Below are 17,344 nucleotides of genomic sequence, written 5' to 3'. Positions count from 1 at the left end.
AGTACTAGGAGTTCAATTCTACCCAACGGCAAAAGAAAACCTCTGCCCAGGGCCCAGGTGGGCGGGGCCAGCGTGTCCCGGACAGATTGGCCCCGCCCCATCCCACGCATCCACTCTCGAGGGGGCAGGGCCAAAGGACGCTCCCTCTGTGCGCGCAGTTGCCGTAGCAGCCTTGGGGCGGGAGGCTGGAGTTTCCCAGCTTCTGCACCTGAGGAGAAACGAAACCTAGAGAGCCGAGGTCTCGGCGCTGCGAGAGTCGCTGGCGTGCGTAACGTTGACGTGTGACGCCAGCCGGGCCTTGAGGCGCATGCGCGAGCATGTGTCAGCGTTCTCGGGCCGTCGTCTGCCGACTTTCGGCGGCGGCGCAGCCTGGAGGAGTGCTTCTGCTCCGTGTGTCCTGCAGCACTAGAGTAAGGAGGGCAGGTCCCTGCCTCCTTCCCGGCCTCCCGGCGCGCCATCTCCCTTCACTGTGTCGGGGACACAGAAGGCCTGAAGGAGCGACGCTCCCGGAAATCATCCCCACGAGCGGAAGTGGAGAATGCCCTCCTCGAGTGAGGAGAGGGAGTGAAGCGCAGCCTCTGTAGAGTCTGGGGGCTGAGGTGGGCGTGAGCGAAGGTAATCCAGGCCCTGGTTCCGAGCCCGGGTCCTCCTTCGACTTTCCAGTGGGTTAGGCAGGGGCTGGAACTGAAGTTCCTCCGGGTCAGGGACCGGGCCGTTCGAATGGAGCTTGGGACTCACTTCCACCAGAGGAAACTAGGTCTTGGGTGCTCCTCGCCCAAAGTAAAGCGCTGGATACACACTAGGCATTATTTTCACCGTTTCTAGGAGGAGGAGGAGTTGGCGGAAACACTTCCAAAACTCTTTCGTTTAAGTGTTGGTTGGAGGAGTAACAATTGTATATGAGATATTGCGGGTTTTGTGCTGGCCGGCGAATTTTGCGGGTATTCTCTTCGTGGCTTTGAGCAGGGGGTCTACATGACTCCCTACTCGACTCTGCAAAACAAGAATGGTAATACCCTCGTAGCAGAATTACAGTGCCACAAAGCTCTTTGGAGTGCTTAATGAGAGGGACAGAGGAACACATACTGGAAACTTTTACCTTATATCCTGTAAACCACAAGCATTTTTGTTGTTAAGCATTGCGGTGCTAGAGTGACGTTGAAGTGCATTGTTAAGACATTCAGAACCTAGTCGGAGGAGTGCCTTTTGTGCTAATCTGATATCCCTTCAATTATTCGATAAATACTTATTGAGTGCTTACTGTGTACTGAGTGCTTACTGTTCTAACTTCTTGGAATGATAAGTGAGTAAAGAAAACAAAGATCCCTGCCATGTGGAGCTTAGGTTGTAGTTTTGGGAAGACAGTTAACAGTAAACATAAATAAGTAAATTATGTGTTAGAAGGAAAAGAGTGCCATGGAAAAAAGAAAAAAAAATACAGCAAGGTTCTTACCTTTACTTTACCATTGGTAATGCAAGATGCAATTTTAAATTAGGATGTCAGGGTAGGCTTCACAGAGGAAGTGACACTTGAGTAAATTCTTGAAGGAGGTAGGGGAAGTAACTATGCAGATATCTGAGGGAAGAGCATTCCAGGCGGAGGGACTAACTCGTGCATAGACAGACTTTCCCCTTGCAGTCTGTCTGAGGTCTTACCTGAACAGCAAGAGAGCCTGTGTGGCTGGAACACAATTAGTAAGAGGGGTAGTATTAGAAAATGAGGTTAGAGATGGAGTGGGGGTGGAGGACAGACATCTTCAAGGGCCTTGTAAGTTACTGTGAAGACTTTGGCCCTTACTTTGAGATGGGGAGCCACTGCAGCCCAGTTTTGAGCAGAGCAGGGATACAATCTAATTTAGGTCTTACAAAGTTACTGTGGTGGGTATGTTTCAGAATAGAATGTAAGAGGCAAGGGTAGAAGCAAAGAGACCAGTGAGAAGGCTATGGGAGTAATCCAGGAGAGAGTTGACAGTGTCTACAATCAGGAGGCTGATAGCTGGAGGTGGGTGAGAAGCAGTTGGATTCTGGGAATTTGATAGTAGGAAACAATGTTTGGATAATTTGTGGATTATTGACCTGAACATTATTCAATATAATATACAATTTATATATAAATATATAATTTTGGTCTGTGTTCCACAGGTATAGTTGGGAAGAACAATGGAGTGTTTGAATCACTTTAGTTGTTTTCCTGTGAGAATAATTACCTATTAGCTTAAGTAAGATTTCAGAGCTTACCTACAACCATTAATTAATATGTGAAGTTCATGACTAAAATCAGACTTTTTCCAAAATAGAATATAGTTGAAATCTAAAAGTTGTAGTTTCCAGTTAGCAAAGTGTGAATTAGGACAGAATAACTTGTTGTAGTAAACTCTTATTTACTTTTATTTAGGATTTTAGTGAATGCGTTCTTTTTGCCATCTTTCAGAAGTTTGTCTAATATAGCTTCTAACAGTTAAAAAAAATCTAAGGTAAGAAAAATATATTAATGGGTAACTGTGATTATCCGCAATTTTTGTGCAATGTGTAAATATATGGTGGCAAACAGAAATGGCTAAGAAGATACTTGTTACTTTAAGAAGTTTACAAGCTAGTAGAGTAGACAGACTTATAAATAATTTTTTTAACATCTTTATTGGGGTATAATTGCTTTACAATGGTGTGTTAGTTTCTGCTGTACTTATAAATAATTTAAATAAAATGTAGGGCTTCCCTGGTGGCGCAGTGGTTGGGAGTCTGCCTGCCGATGCAGGGGACACGGGTTCGGGCCCCGGTCCGGGGAGATCCCACGTGCCGTGGAGCGGCTGGGCCCGTGAGCCATGGCCGTTGGGCCTGCGCGTCCGGAGCCTGTGCTCTGCAACAGGAGAGGCAACAGTGAGAGGCCCACGTACAGCTTAAAAAAAAAAAAAAAAAAAAGTAGAAGGATGAAAAAGTGTGTTAAGAGAAGAGTACAAATGCTAATAGAATAGTCTTCTGGCTGTTATTTTGTTTATTGTATTGCCCGCTCACCTTTATCTCCCATTTTAATCTTCAGGCTGGTGTAGAATGTATTGAACATGCTAAGTAAATGCAGTAGTCATGAACTGAAGCACCTATTGATTAACATTGTGCCAGCAAGTACCGTGTAATACTCATTGCTGTATCTGCTGGAATTTAGAACTTTTCCAACACTATGCCATTAAGCTTTGCTTCTTTCTCTTGTACCCCATCCCCTTCCATTGGACAGATGTTTTTGGTTTCTTAGGCAGTGTTAGAACACAGAATGTAGGGTTACTATTTGTAATTTGTATATTCGTTAAGGATATTTCTTCAGTTTAAAATTATTCTATCAAAGTGTATTAAGTTTTTGTGCAAAAAATTAATATTTTATAATACAAGCATGGAGCTGTCTGACCAGCCATATAAAGCAGGAATCTAGTTTAGAGACATGCCAGGGTGAACTATAGGTCAGTTTCAACATTGATCAGGAGGCTAACCTGTCAGGTACACCACAGTTGACAAGCAATATGGTGATGAGTGTTTGCTGGTAGCCTGCAAAGGCGATTTGGTACCACCAAAGTGTGTGATTTAGCAAGAGAGTGAGATCTGGACAGAGGATATATTTGGCAATCTTTGTAGGTGAGTAAGTGGGTGGTGTCAGAGAGGTCTGGTAACAGGACCAGTGCTGGGTTCAGGTGCGGGAACCTCTCCTGGAAGGAAGTGAGATTTGGAGGGAGCTAAAAAAAGCTAAAAGTCACTTGTTAGAGTTTGATCAAAGGTCACGTTCAGGGATGAATCTTAGTCTAAGTAAGTGTTTGGGGCCCTGTGGGCAGTGTCTCAGTGATGGGTAGAGGAGAACTTTGGAGAGGAGCTCGGTGCGTTACTTTGGTAATAAGAGCTGCCAGTCACTGATGAATATTTTTTGGTATATGCTTTTTATATGCTAGCATGTTTTATCCTCATCTAAAAAAATGATACCTCAATTTTTTAAATAAGAAACTGAGATGTAGAGTTATTTGCCCACAGCCTCTTACTAAGCTGTAAATGGCAGTGCTGGGATTTGAGCCCAGGTCTATCGGATAGCAAAGCCTTTATTCTTCATTCCAGATTGCCTCATCATGTAATGAACTGTGCTGACATTAGTCTTCCCATTTTTTGTGGGTTGTCATGATTGTGATCCAGTTTGCTGTGGATGAGTTTTCACTCACTAATAAATTTGATTCATTTAATTGTGTGTTTTCTTTTTCTAGATTTTAATTTAATTTGAAAATGAGTAAGTGCAGAAAGCTACCACTGGGTTCAAGTCCTGAGACATTCAGCCCAGATGTTCTTGCTGATATTTTTGAACTCTTTGCCAAGAACTTTTCTTATGGCAAGCCACTTAACGATGAGTGGCAGTTACCAGATTCCAGTGAGATTTTCACCTGTGACCACACGGAATTCAATGTGTTTCTTGATTTGAAGAGCTCCCTAAATGAAGTGAAAAACCTACTGAGTGATAAGAAATTGGATGAGTGGCATGAGCACACGGCTTTCACTAATAAAGCTGGGAAAATAATTTCTCATGTGAGAAAATCTGTGAACGCTGAACTTTGTACTCAAGCATGGTGTAAGTTTCATGAAATTTTGTGTAGCTTTCCACTTATTCCACAGGAAGCTTTTCAGAAGGGAAAACTGAATTCTCTACACCTTTGTGAAGCTCCTGGAGCTTTTATAGCTAGTCTCAATCACTACTTAAAATCCCATCGATTCCCCTGTGATTGGAGTTGGGTGGCTAATACTTTGAATCCATACCATGAAGCAAATGACAATCTTATGATGATTATGGATGACCGACTTATTGCAAATACCTTACGTTGCTGGTACTTTGGTCCAGATAACACCGGCGATATCATGACCTTGAAATATCTGACTGGACTTCAGAATTTCATAAGCAGCATGGATACCATTCACTTGATCACTGCAGATGGAAGTTTTGATTGCCAAGGAAACCCAGGTGAACAAGAAGCTTTAGTCTCTTCTTTGCATTACTGTGAAGCTGTCACTGCTCTGATGACTCTTGGAAGTGGTGGCTCTTTTGTTCTGAAGATGTTTACTTTGTTTGAGCATTGTTCCATAAACCTGATGTACCTGCTAAACTGTTCTTTTGACAAAGTCCATGTTTTCAAACCTGCTACCAGCAAGGCAGGAAACTCAGAAGTCTATGTGGTATGTCTCTACTATAAGGGAAGAGAGGCAATCTATCCTCTTTTATCTAAGATGGTGCTGAATTTTGGGCCTGAAATGACCAGGAAAGCTCTCTTTCCCCATCACATGATTCCCGAATCTTTTCTTAAAAGACATGAAGAATGTTGTGTGTTCTTTCATAAATACCAGCTAGAGACTATTTCCGAGAACATTCGTCTGTTTGAGTGCATGGGAGAAGGGGAAAAAGCAAAGCTGAATAGTTTAAGGGACTATGCTGTTCAGTATTTCATGCAAAAGTTTCAATTGAAGCCTCTTTCCAGAAATAATTGGCTAGTGAAAAAATCTAATATTGGTTGTAGTACAAATACAAAATGGTTTGGGCAGAGGAACAGATATTTTAAAACCTACAATGAAAGGAAAATGCTGGAAACCCTTTCATGGAAAGATAAGGTGGCCAAAGGGTACTTTAATAGTTGGGCTGAAGAACATGCTGCATATCATCCTGGGCAAAGTGCTCTTTTAGAAGGGACAGCTTCCAATCTTGAGTGTCACTTATGGCAGATTTTACAGGGAAAGAAACTGCCAAGGGTAAACTGTTCTCCTTTCTGTGATGGTGAAATTTTAAAGGCTCTTAATGAAGCAATTGAAAAGTCATTGGGAGGAGCCTTGAATTTGGATTCCAAGTTTAGGCCAAAACAGCAGTATTGTTGTTCTTGTCACATTTTTTCTGAAGAATTGGTATTTTCTGAGGTGTTTAGCCTTACAAAATGCCTTCAGGATGAGCAGGATGTAGAACCCAGCAACCAAGTAAAGTGCCTGCTTGTGGGTTTTCCAGCTCTCCAACATGTCAAAATACATATACCATTGGAAGTTCAGCTCTTGGAATCAGCTGAACTCATGACTTTTAGCTGTTCATTGCTTCATGATGGAGACCCAGCTTACCAGCAGTTATTTTTGGACTGCCTTCTACATTCATTGCAGCAGCTTCATACAGGAGATATTATGATTTTGCCTGTACTTTCTTGTTTTACAAGATTTATGGCTGGTTTGATCTTTGTACTCCACAGCTGTTTTAGATTCATCACGTTTTCTTGTCCCACCTCTTCCGAGCCCCTGAAGACTTGTGCAGTTCTGCTTTGTGTTGGTTATCAAGACCTTCCAAACCCAGTTTTCCAGTATCTGCAGAATGTGAATGAATTGTTGAGCGCTTTGGTTAACTCTGATGCACCCCAGCAGGTTTTACAGTTTGTGCCAATGGAGGTGCTCCTTAAGGGCACACTACTTGATTTTTTGTGGGATTTGAATGCTACCATTGCTAAAAGGCATTTGCATTTGATTATTCAAGGAGAGAGAGAAGAAATCATCAGCAGCCTTCAGTTATGAAGTTGAACTTGTCCTTTCTGAGATTTAACTTCATGGCATCTTTCAGTTTCCACTGGTATTGCATCCCTTTGTATTGATTTAAAACCTTTTATTTTGAGGAAAGGACAACTTTTGCATCATTTAAAGTTTCATTTTTTCTGGAAAGCCATCAGCTAGTTCTGACCTCTAGGGTATATACACTCACAGACATAGAGTTTTCTATGTGGTAGAATATATGCAGTGATGATATTCAACCTCAAACATGAGAAGTGTGTATGAGCTTGGGGTGGACACACCCATGCTTGCATATGCAGTTTATGCAGTTGGTCTTATTTATCTGCTTAAGATTTGCACCTGTGTGCCTTCATTCAGATTAGATTTTTTTTCCAACTAATTTTCTTCCAGTGGCTAATACTGTTACTGAATTGATAGAGGTCTTTGATGAAAGGAGGTGAGCCACTACTCAGCAACAGTAATTTCCTTTAATACTGACCATGTCAGTTATGGATATGTGGAATTCATCATGCCAGACATCTTGATACATGCCATTCATTGCCTTTAGGCCATCGATCCAGTTTACTTCTGTGGTTTAAATGAAGCTACTGTGCTGTTTTATAAATATTTTACTTAACCACAACCATCCAACTAGAAAGGATATCAAGACAGCTTCGAACCAAAGATCATGTTTAAAAAAGTGAAAAATTATTGTGTCTAAAACACTCCTATATGAGTAAAAAGTTTCACTTAGCAATGGTATGTAATTTTTAACTTCTGGGAAATAATCTGTGAACAGAAAGATTTTTTTAAATTGCAAAGTAATGTTTATGGTCTCATAATGTGGACATGTGAATGTGATGAATGTAGTGAGTACTGAAGAGAAATTTTAACACTTTCAGAATGATGGTATAACATTAAAATTTTTTTAATTTTCATTAATTCTTTTTTTCAGTATGAAAGTAGCACTTTACCAGAAGATTAACCATGAGATCGTTACTTTATCAATTACGTTTGATTTCTTTTGAATTATATGTATTTGTCAGTATAAATGGGCTATTCTGGCCAACTGAGTTAAGCAGATCTTTGTTACTTTGAAATTCTGCACAGTGAAGAATATGTGTATTGTCACATGTGCATTTTAGACATTTTTGTTAGTTATATGAAAAGCAAACATATTCTTTGATGTATTTGGTTGACAAATATTAACCTGAATTTTTTCATGTTCTTTGCTATTTTGAGTTCCATTATAGATTTATGAATAAAGTCATTAGCAGAGAGATTTTGTGTTCAGTTTTTTAAAGAGAATCATGGGGAAGTTAAAAATATAACTTGGAAACACATTTTTTTTAAAGGAAGGTTTGAATGGGAGTTAATGTTCCTTCATTTCCTCTGATTTGTATTCATTAAAATTTAGTCCTTAATATTGCAATATTTATGGAAGCTCTGCTTCAGGAAAGAAATTGAATACTTAAGGGAGGGAGGAAGAGGGTAGATGTACTTCTTGTCAGGGAGGGTGTGGAGTACTAGAGGTAGATTTCTGAAAGAAATGTGATTTTCTTCTTGTGACTTTATGGAAGCTTTTATAGTTGTATAATGGTAGAAGTCTGAGAGAAAAATTGGTTACCAAGAGAGAATCAAAAACCACTCTGGGGAAACCATTTTGCGCTTAAATAGTCTTTATGCCTTGGTTGATTTGGTCCAGTACAATGACTCAATTTGTTTTTACTTGTTTTAACTATTTGATTAGAATGAAGTTGAAAGCGTAGGTCCAGGTTCTGGTACTAACACTTTCTTTTAAGCCCCTCAAATAAGTATTGAATGCTTAGTTGTTTTTAACATTAACCTGTGTTGGAATATGTAACATACCTGGTGTATGTTATAGTGTATTTTGGTTTTTAATCCAGTGTTTGGGATCAGTTGCTGTTCATCTGGTTTATTGGATTCAAATTTGCTCTAGAGGTGAGATACAACTGGAGGAAAGTTCATATTGAACCGGATGTAGCTGACGGGTACCAATGATTTATAAGAATTTCTCTTTAAGAAAAAGGGAAGGAAAAATGCTGTCTGAAAAATGAATAAAAAAATAGAGGAGGACCATAAGATGAGAGATGATTTGTATAGTTTATCAAGTTAGTTACTGTTCTTAAAAAAATTCTTTTTAGTAGATTTTGAGATTTTGAACTTAATTGTGATGCTGTTTATTTATTTATTTATTTATGGCTGCGTTGGGTCTTCGTTCCTTCGTGCGGGCTTTCTCTAGTTGTGGCGGCGGGGGGGGGGAGCTACTCTTTGTTGCGTTGTGCGGGCTTCTCATTGCGGTGGCTTCTCTTGTTGCGGAGCACAGGCTCTAGGTGCGTGGGCTTCAGTAGTTATGGCATGCAGGCTCAGTAGTTGAGGCTCACGGGCTCTAGAGCGCCAGCTCAGAAGTTGTGGCATGCGGCCTTAGTTGCTCCGCATGTGTGATCTTCCCGGACCAGGGATCAAACCCATGTCCCCTGCATTGGCAGGCGGATTCTTAACCACTGCACCACCGGGGAAGTCCCAATTGTGATGCTTTATGAAAGGAATTTTTAACAGCCAGAAAATTTAAACATCACAAATGTGTTTCCTAACAAACTTAGAGAAAGAGGTCTTACACATTTACTTTCTTCAATATTGATTTTTGTTCTCCCTAAGAGAAAAGTCAGTTTTGTATTTTAGTGAGGGCTTTTATATATTATCCTAATGTCACATAAATATTTAAATGTGTTAAAAGTATCTTTTCTGAATAAATTTAAAATCCAAATTTGTGGACTTTCTCTATCTTTAATTATTTTGTTTAAAAAGATTTGCATTAAAAATTTTTTTCTACTCCAAAAATCTTGTAGTGTAATGAAAGAAGCAAGATATTAGGATAGTTGGAAAAAGCATGTTTATTATGCTTTTGTTATTTTACTTATCTTTGATGAGAATACTGGGTCTTTTAAATATTTAAACCTTATCTTTTATTTCCAGATGAGATCATTAATTGAATAGTTTTAATGTTAGTTACGGTACTGTTATATGTGGTATGGGTATATGAAATCAGTTAATACCTCACATTTTTAGAAATGAAAATATTGATTATAAACCCAACCAAAATCTTATTTTCCATGTTTAAATATTTAATACTTTTCATTGATTTTTTTAAAAAGGGCAACATATTTCGTTTAGTGTATTTTTGCTTTTGAAGGTGAAAGTACGAAAAAGGAGATTTTTAGTTTTGTTTCAGTTTTTAAAATTGTCTCAAGCAGTAAATGATTATTACTTTTCATAAAACCAGTACCTCCTTACAAAGATTTTAACCAAAGCGTGAGAGGTTTTCTGTTAATTTTTATGTTCTAAAAAAATAAAAACATTTACTAATTACACTGGTACAATTAGGTCTTAAATTTCCTTTGTAATCTGTTTAATACAATTTGAACAATACTTAGACTTAATATAGATATTATCCTTTATTAAAATGATGAAAAATTATTATACTTAGATGGTACAGATAGCCAAGGCCTGGCTGAAAATTTGTTTACAACATAGTTACTATTGAAAAGAGAGACTCAATTATTTGATAATAGGCCTCCCCACCTTTTTTTTTTTTTTTAAGTTAGATTAAAACTTATTTCTGGATGATCTTAGTAGAACTAACTATAAAACAAAAATCCCAATATTTCCTAATAAATTTCTATTTGGATGGTAAATGTTTTTCCGGTTGGCCTAATGGCCAAGTAGCAAAAAACTAAAAACTTGATGCTACATATAGTCACTTATAATATGTTGGTATGTTTTAGGGCATGTAATTAAAACAATAATCCTCAATAAATTTGTAATAAGTTATTTTTTATTTTGTGCTTCCAATCAGTGCATTCTTTAGTTTATATAAAATAGTTTATATAAAATTTTTGAATAAGAAGGGATTCCCCTGCCCTCCCCCCCATTCTGTTATTTGTTTTTTCTTAGTTTTGGTCAATACAGAAAATGAAGGTAATTTATCTTTGGATAAGTACAAGTTTATACTGGAATGTTTTGGGAAGAGGTGAAGCTGCTTTATAGCCACAGATATGGAAGATGCCAACTGTTCTTTACTAGTGAAAATATTTAGAAATTATCTGTCACTGAGCATAGGTTTGCATTTAATTTCACTCAATTGAAAATTTTATTTAAAAGTGTAATCTGCTTATGTTCATATATAGGTTGCGTACTCATTTACAAATTGTACCCATAATAGTGTTTTTCTAATTTTCTCAAGATCTTGACCGTTGTGTTTTTACAGAGTGTCTTAATAGATTAACTAGGTGTAATCATTCTATGTTCATTTATACCAAGTGCAGGAGCATCAGTTTAGCCTGTTACCAGGGATTTAATAATATTTAATATTGCAGCCACATTGTTGATTTGTGGCTTAAATTTGTTATGATATAGTTAAGGAACACATTTGTAGAGATTGTTCTTTTTCTCTATGTACACTATGCTAAAAAGATACTTTTATTTTGAAAAGTTTACATATCTTTGTGGATAAACCTATTTTGTTTACATGTATATCTACATCTTTTTTCTCTTTAAGGGTTTAGGATTTAAGATTGTGTGCATCAACACCAAATTAATTTACTGGGCAAGACAGATGGGCTTTTACTGTCTAGACTTTTGGGAGTTCTATTCTGTTTCCAGTGAACTCCAGGACTGAAAATTTAGTTTTTATACTAGACTAGCTGAGAAAATTCAAAACAAGCACAGATATCCTAATGAATTTCTTTTTTTTTTGTTGTTAGAGTAAACATCATTCCTGCAACTATCCTGTAACTCAAGTAATGTTAATCTCGTCCTGTTTTTATTTCACTTACTGCTTGGGTCATTCAATTTGAAAATTTTTGATTGATTTTTCTGCTCTCTGGAACATTTTATTTGCAGTATTATATATATATATATATTTTATTGAGGTATAGTTGATGCACAATATTATATAAGTTTCAGGTGTACAACATAGTTGAGAATTTTTAAAGATTATATTCCATTTGAACATTACTTACATTGTTCTTTCTTTTTTTCCCCCATTCTCTCTTTTTCTTGCCAGAATTATAAACTCAAGGGCAAGGCACTATGACATATACTTATTTTGTATCTAATATTGTCAATATAGGTGTTTATAGAATACTATTTGATTTTGTGTTTTTATTATAGAAAACTTTCAAACATATACAACATTAAAATTAGATAACAGCCCCCCATACCCTCACCCAGTTACCATAACTATCCACATTTTTCTGAACTAATTTTATCCTCCACTTTTTTTTTGGAGTATTTTGAAGCAAATTCATGAAATATCTCTAACAGATATCACACCTAACAAAATATCATCCAATACTTAGTCTGTGTTTAATTTTTCCAGATTGTCTCAAAAATGGCTTTTTACAGTTGACTCAAATAAGGATCCAAATAAGACTCACACATTGCATTTACTTAATATGTCTCCAAAGTCTCTCCATCTATTGAGTCCCTCTCCCAACATTTTCTTTAACATGCTAATTTAACTGTCCTGTAGTTTTCCACATTCTGTGTTTGGCTGATTATTTTATCTTTTAACTTGTATATATGCCACACATTGTCTATAAAATGGTAGTTAGATCTAGAGAATTGATTGCTTTTGGCAAGGATACTTCATAAGTGGTGTTGTGTACTTCCTTTTCTATCATGCCACAAAGCACAAAATGGCTGGTTGCCCCCTCTCAGTGACATTAGGGTTAGTCAGAGATTCAGATATCAATTTTATTTTTACACTACTAAGTTTTCTATCAACCTTTCACTTAATAGCATTGGCTTCTATTGAGTATTGATTTTTAGCTCTATTAGGGGTTGCAAATTAGTGGTTTTCTGACTACATTTCTTCTGTACTAATTGGACTTTATAATATGTTCTTGAGGTCATCAACTATTTCTTCCTGAAGCAGTTTGTTCAGAAAAAGCTGGAGAAATGCTTAATTTTTAAAAAATTAATTTTTTTTATTGAGGTATAGTTGATTTGCAATATTGTATTAGTTTCAGGTATACAACATAGTGATTCAAAATTTTTATAGTTTATACTCCATTTATAGTTATTATAAAATATTGGCTATATTCCCTGTGCTGTACAGTATATCCTTGTAGCTTATTTATTTTATACATAGTAGTCTGTATCTCTTAATCCCCTACCCCTATTTCCCCCTCCCCTCTTTCCTTTCCCCACTGGTAACCACTAGTTTGTTCTCTATATCTGTCACTCAGTTTCTTTTTTATTATATTCACTAGTTTAATTTTAGAGTCCACATATAAATGATAACATTCGGTATTTGTCTTTCTCTGCCTGACTTATTTCACTAAGCATAATATTCTCTAGGTTCATCCATGTTGCTGCAAATGGCAAAATTTCAATCTTTTTTATGGCCGAGTAGTATTCCATTGTATATGTATACCACATCTTCTTTACCCACTCATATTGATGGGCACTTAGGTTGCTTCCATATTCTTGGCTATTGTAAATAATGCTGCTGTGGACTTTGGGGTGCATGCATATTTTTAAATTAGTGTTTTTGTTTTCTTTAGATAAATACCTAGGAGTGGAATTGATGGATCACATGATAGTTCTATATTTAGTTTTTGAGAACCCTCCATACTGTTTTTCATAGTGGCTACACCAATTTACATTCCCACCAACAACGTACAATGGTTCCCTTTTCTCCACGTCCTTGCCAACATTTGTTACATGTGGTTGTTTTGATGATAGCCATTCTGACAGATGTGAGGTACCTGAGATCTCGTTGTGGTTTTGATTTGCGTTTCTCTGATGATTAGCCATGTTGGGCATCTTTCCATGTGCCTGTTGGCCATCTGTGTGTCTTTGGAAAAATGCCTGTTCAGATCTTCTGCCCATTTTAAAATTAGGTTGGTTGGGTTTTTTTTGGTATCGAGTTACATATTTCAGATATTAATCCCTTATTGGTCATATCATTTGCAAATACCTTCTCCCATTCAGTAGGTTGTTTTTTATTTTGTTGATGGTTTCCTTTGCTGTGTAAAAGCTTTTAAGTTTAATTAGGTCCCATTTGTTTGCTTCTGTTTCCTTTGCAGTAGGAGACAGATCAAAAAATATATATTGCTACAGTTTATATCAAAGAGTGTTCTGCCTATATTTTCTTATAGGAGTTTTATGGTTTCTGGTCTTATAAATGCTTAATTTTAAAAAACACTTTATCAGTTTTCAGATAAGTAAGTTGGTGTCTTAGCAACCTCCAGGGGTGACAAAATTTTTTTTTGCAGTTGTTTTTTTAAACTATCTCTAGGACCTCATGGGTGGTTATATATTTGATGTGTTTTTTTTTTTTTTTTTTTCGGTATGCGGGTCTCTCACTGTTGTGGCCCCTCCCGTTGCGGAGCACAGGCTCTGGGCGCGCAGGCTCAGTGGCCATGGCTCACGGGCCCAGCTGCTCCGCGGCATGTGGGATCCTCCCGGACCGGGGCACGAACCCGTGTCTCCTGCATTGGCAGGCGGACTCTCAACCACTGCGCCACCAGGGAAGCCCTATTTGATGTATCTTAATCAATTACAATTATTGTTCTCACTTGATGCTTGAATTATCCTATTTGACATGGGTGTGTGGGAGAGAGACTCCTTCAAGTTGATACTATGTCATTTTTTACATAATTCAAACAGTCTTTGATACTTTCTGGCACAGCATGTGCCAGTTTCATCTTTTATATTTTCTGCCTAGACCTGATGTCATCCTGACCTTAGTGGGAATGTCTGCAGTGCTGTGGTTCTCAAGATTTTTGGTGTCAAGACCCCTTTATGCTCTTAGAAATTATTGAGGAATCCAAAGAACTTTAGTTTATGGGAGTTTATCTGTTGATATTTTCCATATCAGAAATTAAAACTGAGAAAAATTTTGTTTGTTAATTCAAAAATAATGATAAAACCATTATATGTCAATATAAATATTTTTATGAAAAATAACTTTAAAAACAAAATTTAGTGAGAAGCATGGCATTGTTTACATTTTTGCAAATCTTTTTTTTTGTCTTTATAATAGAAGATGGCTAGAATCTCATATCTGTTCTTACATTCAGTCTGTTGTGACACAGTTTTGATTGAAGTACTTAAAATCTGGCCTCACATGACTATGTGATTGAGAAATGGAGGAGTATTTAACAACCTCTTTATGTAATTATGGATATTCTTTGATGCTACTCTAGAATGTGACAGGTAATAGTTTCTTAAAAGTTGGTTGCAATGAAGAATCTTAAACTATATTAATAACATTTTATACTCTGTTACACTAACATCCACTGGTCTGTCTTGCACTTTGAGAGGGTCACTTACCCACATGTGGTTTTGTAACACCATGAATTTGTCATTTGGAAAATATCAGTTCATTGAATTTTGTACATCTTGCAAATGTTGACACATTTGATTATATGGTATCAAAAATAAATCACATTTTTAAACATCCCCACTAATCTCATCAGAGAAATCTAAGTACTGAGAAGCTGTCACGCTCACAGTGGTGGACAAAATTTTTCTAAAATTCTGATTTTCACTTGAGTGCTTGAATTTTATCATGGCAGCAAATATTGTCAGTTGTTTTCCTTGAAGTGACAGCTCACTTTATCAATTTTTGAGAAAATATCTGTCAAAAATTCTCAAGTCTGAATAACTATAGTTTGTCTGCTGGTTGTTCTTTAAAATGAAAATGGTGTTCCATGAAAAATGCACCATTTCGGTTTACAACTCAGTCCACAAATGCTTCCTGGAGACAGCCATCCTACTTGGATATGCAGCAGAAGTGCTTCATGTGTAGTTCCCATTTCTTCACCTAGAATATTAAAGACATACTCAAGGATTGAGACAATAAAATTCCTCGTGTTTACTTCATCAAAGATATTCATAGGTAAAAATGGCTTCCCCTCCCGCCACTATGATATGTGTGATGAAGAATGACTACTAGTATAGTTTGTTGCCACTACCATGATTTGTGCTAAGACACCAGCAATTTTGCCCACTGCTTTTGCATAACATTCACTAGTAACATAGTGAAAAGGGGAAATAATGTCTTGGTTGGGTCCACATACCACACTTTGAGAACTGGGGCTCTGGTGTTTCCCCATTATATCAGCTGCTGAGTTTTTAAAAGTTTATTTCATTATTTTTATTTATATTAATGAGGTGTTCCTATTTTTGAGGCTTTTAAAAACATAAATGAGTGTTCAATTTTCCATTTTTTTAAATCTGTGAAGATAAGCATATTTTTCTCTTTAGCTCTATTAATATGATTAGTTGTATTAGTGGATTTCCCAATATTGAACTCCTCTTAACATTTCTGAAATAAGCACTGCTTGATCTTGATGGATTATTGGATTCTGTTTGCTAATAGTAGTTACAATATTTGCATTAATATTTATAAGTGAAATTGTTCTGTAGTTTTATTGAGCAGTATTTATCTGGTTTTGGAATCAATTTTATATTTGCTTTATAAAAATAATTTGGATGTTTTCTTTTTTTCCCCTGTGCACTGAAGGAGTGTAAATCGCATTTGCATCATCTGATCTTTAAGCTTTGGTAGACTGCTTTGTGAAACAAGCTGAGCCTGGTGTATTTTTGGCAGGGGAACTCATTTATGATTTCCTTTATTTCTTTTTACAAAATTCATTTGTTTAGAGCTTTTGTTTCTATTCGTGTCAGTTTTAGTATATTTACTTAGAGTGTTACTTACTTCATCTAAATTTTATTAAAATTTTTTTTTCCATAAAATTGTACAGGGTAGTCTCATGATTTAAAAAAATTTCCTGTTTTGAGTTAGTTTCTTTTGTGTGTTTGTACTTTCTTTTCAAAATCAGGTTAACTATTTCTATTTTGTTGATTAATTTTCAAAGAACCAGCTTTTTTGGTTTACTTTTTGTTTTTTCTGTTTCTAACTCATCAATTTCTGCTTTATTTTTTAAAATTGGCATATAACATTGTATTAGTTTCAGGTGTACAACATAATGGTTCAGTATATGTATATATTGCAAAATGATCACCACAATAAGACTGGTTAACATTCATCAACATACATAAGTTACAAATTTTCTATTTCTTACGATGAGAACTTTGAAGATCTACTCTCCTAGCAACTTTCAAGTATACAGTAGAGTATTTTTAACTACAGACAGTTGACTCTTGACCAACAGGGGTTTGAACTGTGCAGGTTCACTTACATGTGGATTTCTTTCACTAAATGTGTATTATATACATACACTATACTGTCCGTAGTTGGTTGAATCCATGGATGTGGAAGTGTGTATAAGGAAGGCTGAATATAAAGTTATACTTGAATATTTGACTGCATCGAGCATTGGTGCCCCTAATCCCTGACTTGTTCAAGGGTCAACTGTATATGTATTAACCTCCACCTCTGCCAACCACCAACCTATTCTCTGTATCCATGATCTCACTTTTTAAATTTTAATTTTTTATATTCTACATGTAAGTAAGATCATACGGTATCTGTCTTTCTCTGTCTGACTTATTTCAATTAGCACAATGCTCTCAAGGTCCATCCATGTTGTCACAAATGGTAGGATTTCCTTCCTTTTTTATGGGTGAATAATATCGCATAATGCATACTGCATTTTCTTTTTTCTTTTTTTTTAAATTGAAATATATTTAATGTATAATATGTTAGTTTCAGTTGTATTACGTAATGACTTTACATTTGCATACACTATGAAATGATCACCACAATAAGTCTAGTCTTGTAACTGTCCATATGCAAAGTTATCACAATATTATTGACCAT

At 36.5% G+C, this 17,344-nt stretch overlaps 2 protein-coding genes across 4 annotated transcripts in view; both read left to right on the top strand.

Annotated features, from left to right (window-relative positions):
* The first annotated feature begins 412 nt into the window (after positions 1–412).
* Positions 413–7,805, top strand: CMTR2 (cap methyltransferase 2). Of its 3 annotated transcripts, XM_019935538.3 has the most exons (3): positions 507–615; positions 2,396–2,474; positions 4,233–7,805. In XM_019935538.3, the coding sequence occupies exon 3, from the start codon at positions 4,252–4,254 to the stop codon at positions 6,550–6,552; it is 2,301 nt and encodes a 766-aa protein (XP_019791097.1). In that variant the 5' UTR covers positions 507–615; positions 2,396–2,474; positions 4,233–4,251; the 3' UTR covers positions 6,553–7,805. The 3 variants fall into 3 exon arrangements, with proteins under 3 accessions (XP_019791098.1, XP_019791096.1, XP_019791097.1); XM_019935539.3 differs by lacking the exon at positions 2,396–2,474 and having other exon boundaries at positions 413–551; XM_019935537.3 differs by lacking the exon at positions 2,396–2,474 and having other exon boundaries at positions 482–615.
* Positions 480–17,344, top strand: part of HYDIN (HYDIN axonemal central pair apparatus protein) — a 433,086-nt gene continuing 416,221 nt past the window's right edge. The window contains exon 1 of the mRNA XM_073796828.1: positions 480–615. The gene's annotated coding sequence lies outside the window, so the exon portion shown is untranslated. The remainder of the gene's footprint in view (positions 616–17,344) is intronic.

The sequence above is a fragment of the Tursiops truncatus genome, chromosome 19 (assembly GCF_011762595.2).
Source record: "Tursiops truncatus isolate mTurTru1 chromosome 19, mTurTru1.mat.Y, whole genome shotgun sequence".
NCBI classification, from domain to species: Eukaryota; Metazoa; Chordata; class Mammalia; order Artiodactyla; family Delphinidae; genus Tursiops; species Tursiops truncatus.
This window is presented reverse-complemented; position numbering and strand designations above follow the sequence as displayed.

Excerpts from the sequence above, each read along its gene's own strand:
- CMTR2 (XM_019935539.3), top strand. The coding sequence starts at position 4,252 with ATGAGTAAGTGCAGAAAGCTACCACTGGGTTCAAGTCCTGAGACATTC.